The sequence below is a fragment of the Ambystoma mexicanum genome, chromosome 2p (genome assembly GCF_040938575.1).
Source record: "Ambystoma mexicanum isolate Mex_15411 chromosome 2p, UKY_AmexF1_1, whole genome shotgun sequence".
NCBI lineage: Eukaryota > Metazoa > Chordata > Amphibia > Caudata > Ambystomatidae > Ambystoma > Ambystoma mexicanum.
The window spans coordinates 1,201,946,023-1,201,969,225 of NC_090923.1; the positions used below are offsets into that span (position 1 = coordinate 1,201,946,023).

The window sequence follows — 23,203 nt, forward strand, 5'->3', positions numbered from 1 at the left end:
GGCGGAGGCATCGTTCTCTGGAGCCACACCCTATATGACACTGAAGTAACAAGACAACTTTCGAATACCAAGTTCTACAGACAAATACCGTTGAACCTGACGTCGAGGATCCTATCTGAAGTCAACAGTCTGATGTGTCACGCATATGACGAAGGTTGGATTGACGAAGACGAGAAAGCATTCCTGGTCAATAACCATCCGATCGTTCCAGCATTCTATTTGCTCCCAAAAATCCACAAAAACACTACTAATCCACCTGGGAGACCAATCGTAGCCGGCATCGGATCAGTCCTTGAGCCTCTATCAATCTACGTAGATCACTTCCTAAGGCCCTTCATCAGTAAGATGCCCTCCTACGTCCAAGACACCACGTCTATGATAAAAAAAACTGGACACTATACAAGTCGAACAAGAAGACCTGTTAGTTACCCTCGACGTCGAGTCACTTTACACGAGCATCCCTCAAATGGAATGCCTGCAAGTTCTTAAAACCTACTTAGACGATAGGCGAAAAAGAGAACCCCCCACCGCTTTTCTCCTTGAGTGTACCCGACTAGCTCTAACGGAAAATTACTTCATCTTTAAACAATCTTTTTACCAACAATGCCACGGGACCAGCATGGGTGCCACCTTTGCCCCAGACGTGGCCAACTTGTTCATGGACACTTTTGAAAAGAATTCCATCTACAACGAACACAACACCTTTAAAGACTCCATCGGTTGCTGGCTAAGATATATCGATGACGTGTTTATGATTTGGAAAGGGACCGAAGATAATCTCCACAGATTCCTGCTCTGGCTGAACTCACAAAATGAGTCCATCAAATTCACTGTGGAGTACAGTTCAAATCAGATTCCTTTCCTGGACTTAGCAATATCCAAGAATCAAAACAATTCTCTCAGCACCTCTCTATATCGTAAACCGACATCCAAAAACACTCTACTCGAGTATTCAAGCTTCCACCCTTCAGGGTTAAAAACCAACCTACCCTATGGCCAATTCCTACGTATTAGACGTAATTGCTCCACATTATCTGAATACGAATCCAAGAGTAAAGAACTTGCAACCCGTTTAAAAGAACGGGGATACCCTAGCCACATTGTTCGCCAAGCCAGAAAAAGAGTCAAACACACCAATCGGGAGACCTGCCTTACTCCCACAACTAAAGATCTATCCGACTCTAGAATGACCTGTGTCACCACTTTCACTCCACTGAGTAACTCTATCAAAAAGGCAGTCCTAAAACACTGGGACAAGCTGCAGACAGAATCCTTTAAACCAGAAAAACCAAGATTTGCCTTTAAACGCAGCCATAATCTAAAAGACCGACTTGTACACACATACACAGAAGCGGATGCTCCTAACAGTACCCAAACCACATTGTGGAACCTCCCGCCTGTAATAGGCCACTTTAAATGCGGCAATTGCTCCGTCTGCAACCTCACGGCCAACCTCAAGACCATTAATCTGAAAGGAAACCAGTGGACCTTCAACTCGTTCACCAACTGTAAAACAAAATGGTCGGTATACATCATCAAATGCCCTTGTGACCTTATTTACATAGGCAAATCGAAGAGAGAAATTCGACAACGGATTTGTGAACACCGTTCCTGCGTACGAAACCAAATAGAAGACAAACCACTAGTGGCACACTTCAAGATGATGAATCACACCCACAACGACATCTTCTGGGCAGTATTGCAAACAGTAAACAACCCTTCCCGCGGAGGTAACAGGGACCTTGCCATCCGCAGACTAGAACAAAAATGGATTTATTGTCTGGATTCTGTGAGACAAGGTCTAAACATTTCCATCGAATGGAACCTGTTCTTTTAATAAGTGCAATTATGTCCAACTGCTCCCCTCACCAAGCCTCGATCCAGTCACGGTCACCCTTGCACCCATGTGTCTTCTCTAATAAGTAAACCACGCCTCCAGTATTGCTTACACCTGCTCAATTCTTAGGTGCTATAGCATAGTGCGAAATAAGATAACGCTTTTTCAATTGTTGATTCATTAGTTTTGGTCAATTGTTTGTGATCAACTTCAACACATGATTCTTTTTGGAAAACCCCGGTGCATTAACCGGGAGTATTATCGTAATGTATTAATGTCCATTATCTGTCTGTACAAAAAAGATACAACAATCGCAAACCGATCACATGTGTAATATCTCATAGATACTATGTTAAAGAGTGCCCCAATGTTTCTCTGTACTACTTTGTAACACACGATCCCAAATGTAAACCTGCATTTTTGGCATAGAACACTAGAAGAACCCAGTGACTTGCATCTTTTTAATTCTATCTCCTCATTGTTGTTTCAAGGAAAGTATACCTATGTATATCCAATGGGCGCTATTTTCTATCTTGTCAACTGTCACACATGATCAATAAGCAACGCGCGAACCGACGTACATTAATACGACCGCGCCAACCACTGACACTACCTCCAGACGTATACACTAACACACATGACTAATAAGATCCACGTGAACCGACGCACTCAGTACGACCGCGCCAACCCCTTACACTACCCCCGAACGCATGCGCAGTCCCTGCAGTCACTATGGCCTCTTCTTAAGTACTGACATGCGCAGCCAGTCAAGCGCAACCGACAGCAGTGACACAGCTCTTTTTCCTGACTCCGGCACGGGTAAGTTTCACGGCACCGCTCTAGTTCTCCCTCCGTAGTGTATATACCCAGTCCATCTGTTGTAACGTAACCCTCGCATTTAAGATGTCTTCGCTAAATTCATATCCACCCTGACTCTTGTCCAGGACCCTTCTTCACTCGTGCCAAGTACTGGCAATAATTACAGTCTACACATTAACCAGTTTCCGTGCACCACTAAATAATTAACTGAAATCTAGTGCGGTTCATTAATTACTACAAGGTTGGCCCGTAACTCTTACCCACTTTGTACCCTTGAGACCAGCTAATAGCATTCTTCACCGTAAACTCTTAGTCTCGGCCGCCCCACCTGACACAGTACTTGATTTAGTCGTCTGCCTAGTCACTGCCGTAACACAGATTAATTCTCACCAGTCATTTCCACTTCCTTTTTACTTAGACTGGGGCCTCTGACAATCTGCAGACTGACCCCCACAGCCGCAACTGCTTGAAAATATCTTTGACACAGTCACGGCTCTTGCACAGATTAATTCTCACCAGTCATTTCGACTTCCTTTTGACTTAGATTGGGGACTCTGACATCTGCAGACTGACCCCCGCAGCCGAAATTCCTGCAGCTGCTCTTTTACTCAGACCACAGCCATGGCACTTATCAACGTCAACATGGTAGGTCCTTCGCCTTGCTTTTCTCACCATCAGTGGACTTGCTGTTTTTCTCACTGTTTTTAACATAGCCTCTTTTACTATAGGACGACGCCTTACTCATTCACCAAGTCTGAACTTGACCCCCACGTCCTGAAGACAGTTCGGTATCCTCAGTGCAGCGCTGTTCCATTTCCATCGGCCACTGCCTTTTATCATCCAAACACCGAACCAGAAACACAAATTCAAGTGTCGACATTGTGTAATGTGTTGTGAGAGTTAACAACACATTCAATAGACTGTCACTACTGTATATTAATTCACTGACATTGTGTAATGTGTTGTGAGAGTCAACAACACATTCAATAGACTGTCACTACTGTATATTAATTCACTATAATGCAGATTTTTTGTATGTATATATGCCACACAATGGCACCAAAAAACTCAAAAACGTCTTCCTGTTAAATAAATTTATATTGTTTCGTTCCTCCACTGTGATTTTTTGTTCCGAGCTAGCAGCAATCTAGCTCCTCTGCAAGGCCTTAGCGACCTCCTGTTAAGCCATTGGCTAGGGAAGCCTTTGACTCAAACCCCCCATATCTCTGCACTTCTCAACCCTCTCGAGTCAGGCCCCTTAAAAAAGAGGGTTCGCCCATTCTTTTTCCTTTCCTTAAGCTCCTATTGGCCATCCCCACAACTCGTTATGTGACATGGGGAGATTGCAGATTTGCAGTTTTTTGGTCCCAAGCTATGGAACAGCGTTCCTTTAGAGATCAGCAATGCAGAGTCGATGTTGTTTCACAAAATGCTAGAAACGTATTTGTTCAAATAGAGGGAGAATATATGGTCTAGGACCTTATAGTGATTTCCTGGACGTGGTGTTTTTATGATGATCCTATTCGGAACAACTGCGCCTCGATGCAATTCAGTTTGCTACAGTTTGCGCTATACACATTTCTCAATCAATGACCTCCAATGTCCGGTCCATCCTTTCAACCAGTATTGTGGCTTTTCTGAGTAAGGGTACGACAGATCTAGAGTGCAGGAGTTTGCTTACTGGGGAAAGATCAATGCTGTGAAAATGTGTATCCTTCATAAGCTCCTTTTTGTAAACCAGGCCCTTCTGTTGCACCTGCTAAAGACATTGCTAAAATAGACAAACTGTTACAAAATGTTCTGTGGGGGGAGGGCAGGAAGGCCCGTCTTCCATGAGGGGTTTTGCACAGGCCAGTGGGGAATTCGGCTGCCCAGGCTGGCAAAATATTCAATTGGGCCTTTATTTTGATGGACTCTCTAGATGGCTGAATACAGATGATAAAGAGACTCCATTATGGCTACATATTGAGAGTGGCACTCTGACACCCTTCCCTCAATGCATCATTATCAATGGAATACCTTCCCAAGAAGGCATCCTCCATGCCAGTCATGGCTCATAGGAGAAAGTCTGAAGGGACTGCCAGACTGAAATGAACTCCCATATTTACCTTCATGAGAAGGCCAGAATTTGGGGAGACTCTGCCCTCAAATTTAACAACAAGAAGCTTTGTTGGCACAGTTGGGTTTAGGCAGAAATTCTTAGACATTTTAGTACACTATCGGATGGTGTAGCAGAGGCCCCCACACACCCTGCGGATCGGGGGGGCTCCAGCCCAGTCCTCACCCATCAGGGTGAAGGCTGGGCCGGGGCTTGCAGCGAAAGAAGGAGGCGCTCAGTAGGGGTTGGAGCTGTCAGTGACATGTGGCATATGTCGCACGTCACGTTCAGCTCCAACCCCTTCTCCTCAGGCTTCCTCGCGGCTCATATACAGGAACCAGGATGCTCTCCCATCTTCCTGGTTCCTGTTTGTGAGCAGCACGGAGGCCTGGAGTGACGGACCGACGCTGGAAAAACAGGTAAGAAGGCTTTTATTATTTTTAAATGTGATGTGTATTTTTCATGTGTGAAGTGCATGTCAGATGTATTTATGTGTTATGGGTCAGTGATTAGTGGGTGAATGAGCAGAAATGTGATAGTGTGTTTGTTTGAATGTTCTGGGTGGGTGGATGTTTGGTTGCCTGTTTAGAGAATGCAGTGAGAGTGAATGTAAGAGAATGTATAAGAGGGAGCGACTGGTGGGTGAATGAGTATGAATGTAATAGTGTGTTTGAATGTTCTTGGTGGGTGGGTGTGTGCCTGTGTAGAGAATACATTGAGAGTGTATGTAAGAGAAGGTATATGAGCGACTGACTGGTGGGTAAATTAGTAGGGATGTGATAGTGTGTTTTTGAATGTTCTGGGTGGGTGTGTGTATGTGTAGCTAGTGCAGTGAGAGTGGATGTAAGAGAAGGTGTATGATTGAGTGACTTGTGGGTGAATGAGTAGGAATGTGATAGTGTGAGCTTGAATGTCCTGGGTAGTATGCCTGTGTGGAAGATGCAGTGAATGTGGATGTAAGAGAAGGTTTATGTGTGACTGATTACTGGGTGAATGAGTATGACTGTGATAGTGTGTGTCTGAATGTTCTGGGTGGGTGGGTGTGCCTGTGTAGAGAATGCAGTGAGAATGGATCTAAGATAAGGTGTAAGAATGGCCGACTGGTGGGTGAATGAGTATTAATGTGATAGTGTGTGTTTGAATGTTCTGGGTGGGTGTGTGTTTGTGTAGAGGATGCAGTGAGAGTGGATGTAAGAAAAGGTGTATGAGTGACTGACTGGTGGATGAATTAGTAGGGATGTGAAAGTGTGTTTTTGAATGCTCTGGATGGTTGTGTGCATTTGTAGCTAGTGAAATGAGAGTGGATTTAAGAAGGTCTATGAGTGATTGACTGGTGGATGAATGAGTAGGAATGCGATAGTGGGTTTTTGAATGTCCTGGGTGGCTAGGTGCGTGCCTGTGTAGATAATGCAGTGAGAGTGGGTGTAAAGAAGGTTTATGAGCGCGTGGCTCGTGGGTGAATCAGTAAGAATGTGATTGTGTCCTTTTGAATGTTCTGGGTGGGTGCGTGCCTGTGTGGAGAATGCAGTGTGAGTGGACATGAATGAAGGTGTATGATTGAATGAGAATGGTGGTTGAATGAGAAGAAATGTGATAGTGCATGCTTGAATGTTCTGGGTGGTATGCCTGTGTGGAGAATGCAGTGAATGTGGATGTCAGAAAAGGTTTATGTGTGAGTGATTGGTGGGTGAATAGGTATGAATGTAATAGTGTTTATTTGAATGTTCTATGTGGGTGGGTGGGTGTGTGTCTGTGTGGAGGATGCAGTGTGAGTGGATGCGAGAGAGAAGGAGTAGGAGTGCGACTGGTGGGTGAATGAGTAGCAATGTGAAAGTATGTGTTTGAATACTCTGGGTGGGTGTGTGCCTGTGTGGAGGATGTAGTGTGAGTGGGTGTAAGAGACGGTGTATGAGTGAGTGACTAGTAGGTTAATGAGTAGGAATGTGATAGTGTGTGTTTGAATGTTCTTGGTGAGTACGTTCCTGTGTGGATAATGCAATGTGAGTGGATGTGATAAAGGGTGTATGAGTGAGTGACTGGTGGGTTAATGAGTAGGATTGTGATAGTGTGTGTTTGAATGTTCTGGGTGGGTGGGTGTATTCCTGTGTGCTGTGTGGAGAATGCAGTGCAAGTGGACATGGGAGGTTTATTGGTGAGTGTATGCTGGGTGAGTGACAAGGAATGTGAGTGTGTGTGTGTGTGTGTGTGTGTGTGTTTGTGCATGTGTGCGTGCGTGTGTGAGTGTGTGTGTGTGTGTGTGTGTGTGTGTGTGTGTGTGTGTGTGTGTGTGTGTGTGTGTGTGTGTGTGTGTGTGTGTGTGTGTGTGTGTGTGTGTGTGTGAATGTTCTCGGTGTGTGGGTGCCAGTATGAGTGTATGTGAGAGAAGGTATACGGGTTAGTGACTGGCGAGTGAATGGGTATGAATGTGATTGTTTGTGTGAATGTTCTGGTTGGGTGGGTGGGTGCATGCCTGTGTGGTGAATGCTTTGTGAATGAATGTGAGAGAATATGTATGGGTGGATGACTAGTCGGTGAAAGGGGATGCTCGCGCATGCGTGTGTGTGTAAGGCCCTGGGAGACTGGGGATGACTAGAGCAGTTTTGACACAACCTTTATTGACTTTGGATGTTGTACTGGTATTTTGGGCAAAGCCAAGTTCATGTGTGTCATTATCCTGGCTATACTGGCATGTTGGTGCAGCCAGTCTAGCCATTGCTTACTGTGGCATCACATTTATTACTCTGCATTTTTGATAAAGCAAGCATGATAAGTAGTATTACCTCGCTAGACTGACGTTTTGGTGTAGCGGACTGTCTGACCTTTTACCCAAATTTTCACAGAAAGTGTGCTGTGTAATGCACTATTTTAACCCATTATTCAAAACATTTTCTCATGGTAGGGGGACCCCTGACCCCCAAAACCCATTTTTGTTAGTTTGGGCTCCCTCTGTATGCTCGGTCGCAATCGCATACTTGTGGCAAATATTTACACCCTCCAATAAAACTCAACAGCCACCACTGGTGGCTGGTATGTTTGGGGACCAGACACTGTCCCTGTCTGTCTACGCTAGGTGAAACATTTAAGCTTTGATTATAAAACATATTTACTTCTTTCACTTGAAGTAGTCCATGCCCCTGCAGCGGCATAATCATCACAGACCTTGTGCTCACATGGTGGTTCGGGCAGGCTCGGGTGAGGCGTGCCCTGTGCTTTGTTAAGGAGCTTGGGACGGGGGCCCTCAAGCTCAGCATGGCTTGCAGAGGATCCCCCACATTTTGTGCTACGCCACTGCTGTGATGGTAGACTTCAAATTCCTATAGTTCAAGTTCACACTGAGTAAAGGTCCAGGTAGAATATCTTGTTCTCAATAATGGGAGATGTGCTACAATTGTTGACAGGAGGAGTTGAGAGCCAGCCTCTATGCCCTATTGTCACTAACCTGAGACTGCTTTAGTTAGACAAGGGCCTTGTTGAGGGAGAGGAAAAAAAGGGATGAATGAGCCATAGTCAGAATGTTCTCTCCCCATTACAAAGTAGGGTGCGGTTTGTTAATTGGCAAGAGGAAGCTAGATGGGAGGCTCAGAGTCAATCCACCAAGGATCATTTTGAGGAACTATAGGGCCCCATCAGAATGCACGAAGGTGGGCTGTTACGGACAGATCAGTGGCACTGTGGAAAAGAACTTGGTTCTCAGTCGCACATGCTTTGGATTTTGTAAGCATGAAAAGCTGTTCTCCTACTCGAAAGAAGTAAGAGAAAGGGTTTGCCTTATTCTGGGATGCAACATACACTGGAACCCATCTCTCATTCTGTTACATTTGTGTACAGGAGATGTGTGTGTGGCTAGCGAGTGCCCTGATATTTGCTAAAATGGAAATTGTGTACCTCTGGAAGTCTTCCGGCAAGCTATACGTGGAGATGTGGCTGAATGCAATGAGCCTGCAGGCGAAATCTGGAAAAATTCTGTGTCAATGAAATGATGGCTTGTCTGGGCTCGAGCACCACAAAAACAGTGATGAATGGAAAGTTTAGAATTAATCTTAACCTCTGGCATCGCTCTGGGCAACCCTCCAGACCATCGTTCTTCGCCAGCCAAGCCATTACAAAAGGGGAAAGACCAGATGCAAATCAGGCTTGGTCCCACCCCAAAAAGTGCAGTCTAGACGGAACTGCTAAGTCATATCCCTTCTGCACAAGACCACAAGCAACCCGAGGCCTCATGCCTGGATACAAGAGCATTTGAGATGCGTGCAATGGACATTATAGGTCTCCTAGATCTGTGAGGCCCCTTCTTTGTGTTCCCTCTGTCCACTCTTCCCCATTGTTTGCCCCTGGTGTGTGCCTCCCTGTGTTCATAAAAGTAATGGGGTGGTTTAATGTATACCCTTGGGATATGTTCAACACACATATGTTACATTTTATGTATTTCATGTAATTAGCATGTTATGAAAAAAACAGAGCAGGCTTTTTTCCTCCACTAGTGTCAGATTTGGATGGTAATTAGGTAAAAACATCAGTCCTGGGGTAGATTCACACCTGTATTTGCAGTGGAACATAACACCCTCTACCCCTGGCAGCAGCAAGCTCATCTTGCCCCTTGAAACTGCCCTATCTGTACTGTATCGCCGCATGAAAGGTCCCACATGATGCATGTTGAATATTGGGGGATGGGTCGTTCCCATAACTTTGGGGAGTGTGGTGGGAGCATGCCAATCACTTTCTGAATGCGATAATCTCAGAGGGCGGAGTAAAAGAGAAGGAGGTTCTCACAGACACTTGGTATATTGTGTTTTAATTATGCATGTACAGCATTTAAGGAGCATCTAGTGTCATTAGTAAAGCTGACATGAACTCGCATCTCTATACATGCTTTTCTTCAGCAGTGTAATGTGTTGTACACAGCCACTGCTGATGGATGAAACCTCTAGTTCTGTCCTCATTGCAAAGAATGAAAAACATTTGGTCGTGACAACATGAAAATTGACATTTAAAAAATAAAAGAAATCAACAGTGACTGGGACCCTCGTAATGAGGGTCATTTCACTTGAGAGCTATGCAATGTTGTAGTGATGATTTCCAATTGTCCAAATGAATATGTATTACTGATTCACGATTCACACCCAGACAAAGGCGCTCAGCCAATCAGGTGACTGCAAACGCAGGTGGGAACACACAGTTTTCCAGCTGAAAACTTCGGTCCTCTCTCGTTCTTGGCACACCCCTATTTACTAATGTGGGTGCCATCTTGCTTTTTCAAATTTTTCATGGGAGATTGGGCTCGTCACGTGCAATACTCGCAGAGCTCATCTCCCATGAAAATATATATATATTTATATATATATATATATTCACACCCCAGAAGTAGCCTCGGTGCGAATAGCAATGCCCCCCTTGTCTGGGGTGCGAACATGGCTGGTAACAGCCCTACCAGCCATGTACTCCCCTGACACGGGAGGGATAGCTATATACACCTCCACTTAGCACACATTGAGGTTTTGATGTCCCCACTATTAATGCTCCACTTGCTGTTGTAGGGAGTGAACGTGTCAAATTCCACATGCCCTCCCTCTGTATGTAAGCTTTGGAAATCCCAGAATATTTCAGTCCGCACTCTCATAGCTTTCATTTTGTCAAAGTTATCAAAACAGACCTCTAACATTGAAAAGCTGATCAAACTGAAACTTTGTATAAATTGGATTGGAAAGGACGAACACTATGGAGGGACGAACCAGGAAACAGGTGATATTTGAATAACAAAATGGAGAATCAGTCATGGTCCTTTAATGAGAGTCGCTTGACTTGAGAGCTGCATGCTGTTACGCTGAGCGCGTCACAGTTTCCCATAATGATTATCGTGCTAGCAATACGACCTGGCATTTTCAATTATGCTCTACTTAGCTATATTGCTATTTCCTTGTGTTCCCTCTTAGCACCCTTATTCCAAAGACCACATTGCTCAATTTAGAAAACTTTTACATGTTCGTTGTTGTAATTCAGCAAAAATAGCAGATTTCACCTGTCTTGGACTGTCACTTGCTATTATCATACATGCCCCATGCCCAGACCGCATACTTTCTAAATGTCTACAATATGCTTCCCTGACTCACTAACCATGCCCACCTGATTATGCTTAATTATTGTTCTCAGTGCCTTTTGTGCATCATAACCTCTGCTGCTGCTAGTGTCAGACTGTTGCAATGTGACACTGCAGCATTTGGGCTCCTCCCACATTTGGTGGAAAGAGGCAGCTCCTCCTCGCCTCTCTAGACCTCCATTATTGACTATCACAGGCTGCTGACCTGGTAACTGACTTGAGGAGGTGAGGAGAACCAGGGAGCGGCCTGGCGGCACTCCCTGGCTCACACTGTAAATCTGCCTTGCTGCTGCCCAGGGCCACATGGCCACAGGGCCCACAGTTGCACTTCCTGTTGCAGATATGAGAGTAATCTTGAAAGGAACCTCATGCACTTAAGGTGGCCAACTTTTTAAAAATCATTTTGCAGGACTTAAGTGGCGCTCATAACCATGCATCAGAAACCACTCTGTCAGGGTGCATAGCCACATTCTAAGGATCATTGAAATTTGGTGATATTATATACCCACACAACCCACCAATCATTAAACTGGCAGGGCTGCTGCTGTGGGCAGGGTATCTAGTCAATTCATCTAAACCCATTCCATCTAATAACATTCCATCAACATTTTTCCATCTAAAAAAATGTCCATCTAATGCATGTTTTTGGGGGGTAAAGGGTTAATTTTTGTTCAGGTGCATTTTAAAGCGTAAAAAGCCGGGGGTTGGGAGGGTCAACAAAAGAAAAAAAGATGGACATTTTTTAGATGGAACGTTTTCGATGGAATGGCATTAGATGCAATGGTTTTAGATGAAATGACCCTAAACCCTGTGGCAGTCTTAAGGAAAACACCCTGCCCGGTGCTGAGACTGACCTTTTCCAAGACATAGCACACAAGTGTGATTTGCACACTGGTACTTTTTCAAGGCTCATAAATCTAATCTAGAAATATTCAATTCCATGAGTAGTTTTTATTTTTTATTTGTAAAGCGCACTAGCAGCCCAGAGGCATCAAGGCACTGTTGCAAGAAAGTGTCTTAGTTACAAGGATGATTCTTTGCTCAGGGTTTCAATGCGCGTAAAGCCTTACAGTGTAGGGAGTAGATGGTTGCAAAGGCGGTTACAGGTTAAATGAATGGGCGGTTACAGGTTAAATGAATGGGCGGTTACAGGTTAAATGAATAGGCGGTTACAGGTTACATTTATCAACAGTTCCAGTGAAATTACAATGCATGGTGAGTAGAAGCATAATACAGCAGAGGCATAGTTATACAAACAGCAGAGTTGGCATAGCTTTCCTGAAGGCTGTGTGTGTCTATGGTTCCAAAGGTACTCGCTCCCCATGATGCATAATAGCTGCAAGCAGTGTTTGCTTCTCACAGGCATAAAATAAGTGCTTCCATTTGGAAAGCAATTTATCCATTTTAGGGATGGCCTGAAAATGCAGAATCAATAACGGTGATGTCACGGCGTGGCCCCAAGTGTGGTGTTCCTAGTGGGGCTCTCAAGGGTGGTCGTTATATTGTGTATTTATCATCACTCAAAGTGGTGTGGAAAGAAAAAAATGAGGAAAAAATATCTCATGGAAATCACTTTCACCTCATAAAGGGGGAAAATAGCGCTTGTGGATGATCCACAATTATGAACATTTCACACAGGTGTGTAGTAAGCGCGGCGGTTGTTAATGTCCAGTGTGCTTTTTTCAGTAAAATGGGCTGAGATCCGTTTGAAATGGTTACAGGTAAGCTCAGTGTGGGTGGGGGAGCTCAGGATTGATTGTCACGCTCAGCCATTTATATGTCGCCCCAGCAGTCTGTAATCATAAGGGTCTCCCGTTGTTTCAACGATTGTAAACCTATTAATCCCTTCTTGACTTTTACAGGAAAAAAATGGGGCGGCCTATTGCTGTCCATCCAAAGTTGAGATGGGCTATGCCTTATATACTCCCAAAAAGTATGCCATGGCCATAACTTGTTCATGACACTTAGAAGACCTATTTCAGCCATCCGGCTCGTGGCCTTGTAGGACTCTCTCACGCCGACTTCCTGGTTAAATAGTGACACCAACGACAAAGCTCCATCCAAGCCTCAAAGTTCGTATAAATGCACCACTTCGGTGGACATCTGCCGCAGGCATGGCTACCCACACGCACGCACCAGAATGCAATGATGACCTAAGACAAGTTCGGCCTAGCTGGGCACATACTGCTTTCGCCTCCTTACACCAAATTAAGCCTCAACGCCCTTGCCATCAGAATCCAGCAACGACCTAACCTACGGCAACATTCAGCTCAGCTGGGAACTTAAAGAGCCTCTTGCACTCACACACTCTCCTGCCTGATCTCTTGACTTGCTCGCTGGAGCCCGGCCAGCCCACCGAATTCCTTATCGCGGCCAAATGCACACACGCAATTTAAGTGTTGAGTCTCACACGCCCAGGCCGGGGGGGGGGGGGGGGGCATCAATTGATATGAAAGCAGAAGCACAATGAATCCTCGGTCCGTCCTCTAGCTTCCAAAAAACAGGTGGATCTAGAAATATACATTTATTAATGATCCTTAAAATAATTAAACAAAACCAGGAGAAAATCGTTCATTCTGTAAACTAGTCAAACCCTTCTCCTTTTAAACAGCCTGTGATCATGCAGCTGTGCTAGTACATATTATGTAAAGCCATGATTTAATAAATATATAAGTAGGGACTGCACCAGTAGCACACAGGCAGATCTCACTTAACGTTTTACGTATTACTGAGAAGGAAGGAAGGAAGGAAGGAAGGAAGGAAGGAAGGAAGGAAGGAAGGAAGGAAGGAAGGAAGGAAGGAAGGAAGGAAGGAAGGAAGGAAGGAAGGAAGGAAGGAAGGAAGGAAGGAAGGAAGGAAGGAAGGAAGGAAGGAAGGAAGGAAGGAAGGAAGGAAGGAAGGAAGGAAGGAAGGAAGGAAGGAAGGAAGGAAGGAAGGAAGGAAGGAAGGAAGGAAGGAAGGAAGGAAGGAAGGAAGGAAGGAAGGAAGGAATCAATCTTGCCCACTCAGATTTCCTCTTAAATACCTAATCTAGAAGTGGGATAGGAGTTCAGGCCCTGACGTGTGCATTGACCTTTTCACAAGGCGATAGAGTTCAAAGCTATCTCTCTCTCTCTTTCTCTCTCTCTAATTCTCTCTCTCTCTTTCTCTCTCTTCAAATGGCTTTCTTTGTTTTAGTTATATTTTTACAAAATGATTAGTAGTTCGGTAATATGTTCAGGACGGCTGTTAGGTCTCTTCAGAGTGCAATGGTATATGAAGAAGGGCAAGGTTAAAAGTCAAGGGGATATGGACACCCTCAGATCCTATATGTGGATTGGAATTGGGGACTCCTCCAGGGTTTGCAGGACTTGAGTCCATCTACTGGAGACAAGAGTGTGTTGCGGAATTACAGAGGACTGAGTTTTGCGGGCGCAGCATGTTTGAGTCTGAACTGGCTGGTTGCCAGTATGTTTTGGCCAGCTGAACTTTGGCATCTGATCAGCTGGCAGGGGGTGGAGATTTTGGTGACGAAGTCGGGTGCTGGACTGTGTTTCGCAGTAAGGCAGAGACCGAGTCTTAAAGTAAATACACTATTTCACTGCTTCCATTACACGGATGAAAACACTGGGGGAATGTGGGTAGAACACCTCAAGCCAAACATGGGGCAGAGTGGCAAAGAACTGATGCTTGGGCCTTTTGGTGAGGTTTTTCATCAGGAGGCCAACACAGATCCCGTTGCAGTACTTTAGGTGGGGTCAGACATCTGTGAGGACATGGGGGATGTTCTGTGCCGTGAAGAAAAGGAGCAGCGCTCCCCGTAGTCGCCGCTTGCGGAAGATGGCTTCCTGGGTAGCTGCCTTCACTTGGGTCAGTGAAAAGTCAACCCTAAATGATGGTTATGGGGTTTGGGCTCTGGAGGCGGGCCCAGTTCAGATGGCCAGGAGAATGGCAAAGGGCGCAGATGAAGCGGGTGTGTTGAGACAGGGGCGGTGATGTTAATCTAGGAAGGTATGTGTAGAAGCCATTCGCCATTTATTTATTTATTTATTTACTTTTACATCTGTAAAGCGCCTAAACCATTGGTTTATCCAGTTTGAGATGTAATCTAGCCACATCCGAAGATAGTCTATAATGCTGTGTTTGTGAGACAGGCAAACATCCACATTGAATAGAAAGTGTGGCCACTAACATGTTTCACGTATGCCCTACAACCTAGACTGAATTTAAAAAGTCCATGTACATTTTATATTTGGACCATGCCTGGCTAATACATCTAAAAAGGACTGCAGTTAGCTGTCCCCGCGGACCATAGATCTGTGTGACTATTCTATGAGCTATCCCATGCTGGCATGAATTATTGCAGGTTTGTAAAAATACAAAGAACTGAAAGCAGAGGCTATGAAATACATGCTGCAGCCGCCATAACAGGAGCACAGGAGGCTATGATGAGGCGTAACATGTCAACATTGACCCAACACATCGATTCAGATTGACTCACAGCGCGGAGAGTAATGAGGAGCCGGCCGTAGGAGAAGATGATGGTGGTGAGAGGGACACCGAAGCAGAAGCAGAAGAGGAAGAGGACATAGGACTCGTTGTTCCACTTGTTGTTGACTGTGTACCAATCTGGGCCACAGGAGCACTGCAGGCCCTCTGGAATGTACCTGTGAGCAAGACAGAAACGAGAGCAGGAAACTCATTACTCTTCTTGGTACCTACTCCATTATTCCTTCTCCTCCCGCTGTAGCGAAGGGCCCCAAGCATCGTATACTGTTTGATTCGGATGTATCCTGTATACCTGATGTCAACTCGGCCACCAGGAACATGCTTGGGGGAGAGGAACATAGAAAGAAAGTAGAGCAACAAAATGGTTATATTGGCCTTGTGACAATCCTACTGTGCAAGTGCAAGAACAAGGTGGTAAGTGCTGGGGGTAGGGGAGAGGTAGAAGTGCAGGAGTGGGGTGCCAAAGGGAGGGGGGGCAAGTGTTGGGAGGCCAAGAAGGCAAGTGTCAGGGAAAAAGGGAGGGGGAGTGCGGAGGACAGGGTGGACCAGGTTAGGGCTAGTCTGGGGAAGCTAGCCCAAGGGTAAGTGCTGGTAAGGGAATGCTGGGGGGACTTGTAGGGGGGTGGTCTGGCCCCTGTGTGACTCAGAAAGGACTAGGCCCCAGGCACAGTGGCCAAGGGAGCATTAGCACGAGAGGGGGAAGGAGGAGGAGAAAAATAAAGTCTTGAGAAGTTTCTGAAACTTAAGTAGATCCAGCTCAAGCTGATAGTGGGGCAGAGAGGCCGTTCCAGATGGAGGAACCAGCCGAGAAAAAAGGGATCTACCTCCCACTCTGGAGTTGGAGCCAGAAGACTGAAGGACTCTGACAGGGAGGTATTTGCAGAGGGAAAGTTGGATGTAGAGGGGTCACAGGCCCCAGACAGCCTTGTGGGTGATGCTAAGGGTCTTGAATTTGATCCTTGCGGTCACCAGGAGCCAGTGGAGAGATTTTAGGGCTGGAAAGATGCAGCCCCTGGGCTTTAGGCCAAGGATATGTATTGATTAGACTGACATCCAGGCCAGGAAAGATGCTAGATTCACATGCAATATACCCAAGGCCCTACAAGGCTGCACTTTGACCTACTTCACCCAGGTCTTGTATCCATATCTGATACCCCAGCAAGTAATTATGATGTCCCTCATTCTCCTCCCCATTCAGAAGACCCTGTACCAGATATGGGGTTAGGACCCACATACCCAGGGCTCAGACCTCTGGAATCCACCCCCAAGACTTGAACTCAACGTAATGAGATTTTCCACAGCTCTGAAGACTAACCTTTTCCACACAGCCTGTAGTTTGAGAATGCACTAAACCAGCAAGGCACTACTCCAGTTCTGCCTCTGCCCTGCTCCACCACTAACTGTGTGTGGTGGTCAGATGTTTTAGACTGGCCCTGTGCACTCACATATCACTCATCAAACTATCCTACAGCAAGACTTTTCAAACACCATCCATATCTTTAAACACACACTGAGAGCTTACGCAAGGACTGAAATATCACATCTGCACTTCTTGGCCTTCTGCCACCGCAGTACCAGGTTGTTTCCTTTTCCAAGGCCATCTTCAATGCACCCACTCCCAAAGAGCTTACAAACAGCTTCATCCCTATTTAAGACTACCCATCCATGTAGGCATCTACCCAAGCCACTACTTGTACCCATTTTACCAAACAAGGTGCCACAATCCTGGTGTGGAAGGTGACAATAGTTCCTATGACAGTACAATCCTCGACTTCTGCCCTGAGATTGGCAACAGTGATGCCAAAGCATGCCCTTGAAGGAGCTGTCTTTTTTCACTAAACAAATCCCACGGATTTTGGCTAAAATGGTAAACTCAGGGTCAGGTCTGGATCTGGTTGGAACTGCTGATATGGAGGTAAAGATCTGTCTAATACTGTGGGAAACCATTGAGCCATCAAATCCTGAAGATGAGCGGCCATGACACCCAGAGTAAGCCATTGCCCATCCGGGCCTAGAGGGGACAGCTTCTCTCTCTCCAAGGTAGAAGTGCTTTCATACTCCAGGTAAACTGTGATGCCATCAACCTCTATAGGTGAAAGCATCTCGCCATTAGCAGACAATAGCCATCCAACACATGGGATGGCAGGCTCTCTGACACTGTGAAAATCATGTATTATTATTAGTATTTTTTATTGGCTCAAAATGGTATACAATGTAGCAAACATTTAGCCACAATTTTAACTAAATATTACTAAATATTAAAATCAGCAGAAATTCAAAGTTTCTTTCATCAACCTCGTTTAGTATTTCTATGCCATTTCTGATCGACTACTCTGGTTTTCTACTTAAATCCTCTTCTTCAATTCTCTTAAATATGGCCAACGAGAGTTTAATAAGAGTCATAATGATATAAGTCTTTTCTCCTTCCACCAGTACCTTCCACCAATCGCCTATCGCCCTCCTGCTGTACATTTTCATTGCCTCAACTAAGAAGACATCTCTCTCCTTTCTCGCTGCTGGGCGAATAAGCATCGGATGTTTCAAAGATTCAATTGAGTCCTTTCTCTTGCATAATCTGTGTATAATGCTTGTCTCCTGGTTTTTCCTCTTACCTAAGACTTGTCTGGTTGGAAGAATGTTTAATCTGAAGCACATGTATTGTGATCTAAAGAACCAATTTGGGAATATACTAAGGTACGCAGGTAACATGTTCAGCTTTCGTGCCCCACACCAAAAGTCTTCATGGTTTTTGTATTTTTGTATCCCCTCCTGGGTCTCGATCCAGACTTTCATATATCATTTATTCTTGATTTTACTGGGATCTCTTATCAGTGTCTCATCTGATTCATTTAAGTCGTTGATGATTGCTTGGCAGATGGTTTGCCATTCCAATAATGTTTTTTCACTCTGTTCTTCCAGCGTCTTCTTCAAGACTTGGAACCCTCCACTGGGATTTTCCTCAATACATTTACGATACAATGAGAGCGATTTCCACACTGCTATTTCTTTGAGGGATGTAAGCACGAGCTCTCTTCTTATTATCTGCATTGGTAGGCTCATCAGTAGCTTAAGTACGGTCGTCCAGAAAGTACCTTCTATTAACAACCACATGTCTTCGAGGAGTAACCAGGAGGTCTCAGCGCCGTAGGTCAGAATGGGTGTTACTTTCATTCGATAGAATGTCACAAGTGGTTTTAGCGTAAATCGGCAGTATCTGTTTAACAGAATACGTCCTTGAGCTGCCAGATTCTTCATCTTTTTCTTCAGTAATCAACCCTGGGTGTCTTGCATCTGCTGTTGTTTATGCAGACACCTAAGTAATTAAATGACTTAACCTCCAGAATTGTTTCACCATACAATGACCAAGTTAGCTTCTTCTTAGTGCCTCTGAAGTTCCATATACCAAATGTCATAATCCGTGATTTTGCTGGATTTATTTTTAAGTTGTCAGTTTCTACATAGACTTGGAGGGCCTCCAGTTGGTTCTGTAAACCTATGGGAGTCTGATATTTCAATACAATGTCATCAGTGTATAATAATCTCCCAATTGGTGTTCCTGGTAGCTTCGGTGGAAAAGATTGAATTTGAAAAAAGTTATCCTCCACATCTGATGTGAATAGGTTAAAGAGCAATGTGCCAACATGCCGCCATGCTTCAGGCCTACATTTGCTGGGATGGTCTCCGACAAAAGGCCTAATTTATCTAGTCTTATTCTTCTGGATGTGTCCAGGTAAAGGTCTTTGATGTTGTTCAGCACCACGCTCGGACATCTCCAATCTGCCAGTTTTCTCCATAACATAGGTCTTTTAACGGTGTTGAACACCTTAGACAGGTCAATAAATGCTAAGAATATTTTCTGGCCCTTCTGACGCACAGTCTTTGATTTCAAGAGGTTTAGCAAAAAGATGTTTAAAGGAGTCTCAATCCATTTAACCAACCCAGATTGCCAACGATCTCTTTCGCCCGTGTCAATGCTTGATTTAGAAAGTGATTTCAATATTATCGTCGCAAAGACCTTGCCTGCCACGTCTAGTAGATTTATCAGATGGTGGTCGTCGGGATTCGTTTTTAATCCTTATTTAAAGATCAGAACAACTACCATCGATTTCCACAAAGATGGTACTTTTCCTGAAATCAGGATATATTTAAAAAGGTGATGGAGAAACCCAGCCCATTGCATTCGGTTCTTCTTCATCATTTTGTTAGACAGCCCATCGGGGACTGGGGCTCTTGAATTATTGGCCTTCTTGATGATGTCTTCAATTGATAATACGTCAATGTCCAGCTGATCTTCTTTGATGAATGTGGCAGGCACTTCTCGGCCTGACGCTGCTTCGATGTCCTGTTGTTTGGCAAAATAATCACACCAGATGTTCCCAGGGATCGGGTTTGCGAGCAGTGCCTCTTGAGTGGTGTCCCTTCCATTAAGGATATACCAAACAGCGGCTGTATTTTTCGTTCTAATTTTATTCAACATTCATCTGCATCTTGGTTGAGCATGTTCTTTTTGTGCAAGTATAGCCAATTGCGGTATTGATGTTTGAGCTTGTGAATCCGAGATGTGTTTTCACTTGATTTCTTTTGTTTTAACACTTTAATAAACTTTTTCAAGGATTTTTTTCTTTTTCACCATTTGTTTGTCGTATACATGACGGTGTATACATGACGGTGTGACATTGCAATTTTTGTGGTTCCACTTTTGCTTTTGATGATGTAGTCTCTGAATAGGGGCATTTAGTTTATGACTTGGTGGTCATCTTCCTCTTGCATTTGTTTAATTAGCCTTGTTAGTTTCATGTTAAGGTCAGGCATTTTATTTGTATGTATTTTCAACCTATTTTGCCCTACGTGCAGTAATATATTACTCTCATATATCACTCGATTGTTGTTACTTATGCTGTGGCAAGTAAGTTTTATCAAGTTGTGATCACTTTTGGTCATCGGTTGAACTTCCATACATTTGACTACTTCATACATGTTAGTTGAAACACATATGTTGTCTAAGATATTCCTGCTAATTGCACCTTTCCATGTTGCCCTACCAGTAATATCGCCTGAGTTATTCCATTAAGGATGGTACAGTCTCTGGATTGGATGGCTTCCCTCCACCATAGACCTCTCTTTTCTTTTTTTGTTGGATACCAGTTGGTCGTCTTCGATTGGCTGGTTCTGTTGATCTAAACAGGTGCAGTTTAGGTCACCCAGAATTAAGAGGAATGGGTCATTCGACCTGGTCCTTTGCTCATCTATTAGATTCACAATTTATTCTGGTAAATCAATGTGCCTGTTACGCTCACCTGGTTCCCACGGGGACGTCGACCGGAACTGGGCCGCTGTTATTTCCACCAGCGTGACGTGTAGCGCCGAGATGACTGACTGGACTGGCCCGCTCAGCCTAGTTTGTCTGGCTCGCAAGAATATTCTTCTGCAAAGGAGAAGAGGAATTAACCACCCGTGGAATTGAGTGTCATCCCACCTTCCCCACTCCCGTTGTCTTCCCACAGATCACTCTTGAAGTCCCCTCCTTAGTCTCACCTGATGGTTTGGAAGGATGAGCTCTCCATCCTGCGTCGACCGCAGGGGCGCGTTGATGACCAGTTACTTCACTGGCGTAGAGGAATTGGTGAGTTCCAGTATTGACTCTAAAGTCCAATTGTTCATAAGAGTTCAAATGTCTGCTCTTCACTCTGTCCGATTCCTTGCAGGTTGCCGATTAATCCACTCGAAGATTTCCAAATGGCACTCGGTAAGATTCAGGTAAGTCTATTGTGGTTTTCCCCTTAGGGGCCGGGGTACGGCGATGAAGCAGAGTTGACTGTGCCGACCCGAGATGAGGTGAGACCCCCGTGGTAAATCAGGTACGTTTTGTGGGGGGTAACTGGTATTGTCTTTGCTTTCTCCCCTTGTTCACCTTGCTGTCTTTGTCTCCTTAGGTGTCGGAGGGCGGCCGCGAGACGGAGAGAGCGTGATGGAATGCTGAAGTACCGCCAAGCAGGTGAGTTCAGCGCAGCGCCGTAGGAATGCGAAGCGATGCTTCAAAGACTTCTGTCTTTCAGTTCCGTGGCGAAATGGATCAGGATTCAGATAAGGATTAAAGTTAAAACTCCTGTTCTAACCTTTCTCCTTCTTTTCTTCTTGTTTCAGGAGTCCCAGGACTGAAGCGGGCGTGGCTGAAGACTGGAGCTGCTGAAAACACGGTGAGCGTTACGCTGCAGCAAGCAGAATAACGCGAAGCACGTGTGGCTGTCCGGGCGTGGTTTAAATAGCCTTGGAAGAAGATCCAGGTAAGTATTCTTCCACAGCCCCACCCAAGTAACAAAATAGTCCCTTCAGTAAAATAGTCCCTCCTAAGCCTCATTTGGCTTGAGTCTTCATGCAGCATGGTCTGTCTCAGGTGAGTATGCAGCATGGTCTGCTTCAGGTAAGTTATCAATAATGAGCCTGGCGCCCATGGCGCCAGGACTGACTTTATCTTTATGAGCCTGGCGCCATAGGCGCCAGGACTGTACCCAAACAGCCCCTAACTGGGGCTTTTGGGCATGCTCCAAGTGGCATGATGCCTGCTTCCGGGGCTGCTGGGCCTGGTCTGGTCTTCCAGGGGCAGGCATCATGACAGTGCCTTTGTTTTGCAGGATGCCAATATATGTTGACTAGTATTAACATTTGTTGGTTTGCCGAGTTATCCTTTGATAGATTCAGTGCAACCAGCTGTATTTATGGAGTCGGGTTTTGAGTGTATAGTAAAGTCCAGGCTAAGTCATTTTTGATGGCTGTCAAAAGGCCCAACATTGGTCTTCCTTTCGGGCCTTTAATAACAGGATTCAAAAGAACCCAGTAGTCTTCTAATAATGGGCCTCTCTTAGCCATGTTTCCTGCCAGCAATTGACTTCGAAATCCTCTGATTGAAATTCCCCTTTTTCGAAAAGCTGGCCGAAGCCTCTGGTATTCCAGCTGGCTAGAGGCCAATCCTGTCTTCCATTGACCTTATGGCATTATTGATTGTGAATGTTTTCCGCCAGAAGTCCTGCCAGCCATTTCCAGTTAGCCTCATGGGCATCTTTTTGATAATATTGGTTTAATGGCTCTCTTGTACTGTTTTCTCTTGTCGACCTTTCCTTTGCTTCTTTAATAGTTTTCCCGTAAATTTGTGCTGAGTCAGTGCTGGCTCATCATTGTCTCTGAGTGTGACTCTCAGTTTGTGGCTCAAAGTTATTTTCATATAGGTCAAATCCCATTGGTCTTAAATGATGTGCTTCGTCCATCAGCAACTGTTTGACTAACTTTGAGACCGTATGAATAATCACTTTGTCCGTCTCTCATCAGGGAATTCGATGATTGCAAAATCCTTTGATGTCACCAGTCTCAATGTTGGTACATGATATAACAATTGAACCACGTTCGCTCTATTTAAGACTAGGCCATTGTCGTGGCATAACATCCTCTTAAGGCTCAACCTTTGATCACGGCTCAATGCCGTTAGACTGTTATTTTTTGATGAAGAGGCCTTTCTTTCCTGCCCATTAGTTGAGTTTACTTTTCGATGGTCCGGAAGATTCAATGTTACTTGCCTCAGTTGAAATTCTTCCTGGCGGCACTGAGGCTGGTTATTCATATTCGTTTGCGGTTTCGGTGCCTGCTCCTTGACTGTTTTTTTTGCAACTTTTTGTTGAGTTCTGGCTATCACTATTCTGTGGTTGATCCCCCTTCTCCAAGTTCGTGTCTGTGGCTTCATGTACTTTTATGGCTCTTGATTTCAGTTGTCGTTCAGAGTCTTCTTTCCACTCTACTTTCAGTCGCCTCATGGCCTCAACCCTGACAAATTGAACTTTCTTATTTGATTCAGACAGACTTGCCTCCTCTCTCTCTG

General features: G+C 44.9%; 1 protein-coding gene across 1 annotated transcript in view; it reads right to left on the reverse strand.

Annotated features, from left to right (window-relative positions):
• Positions 1-23,203, reverse strand: part of LOC138567333 (blue-sensitive opsin-like) — a 198,066-nt gene that overhangs the window by 113,710 nt on the left and 61,153 nt on the right. Inside the window, exon 3 of the mRNA XM_069645431.1 lies at positions 15,329-15,494. Coding sequence (XP_069501532.1) covers positions 15,329-15,494 — 166 coding nt within the window. The remainder of the gene's footprint in view (positions 1-15,328; positions 15,495-23,203) is intronic.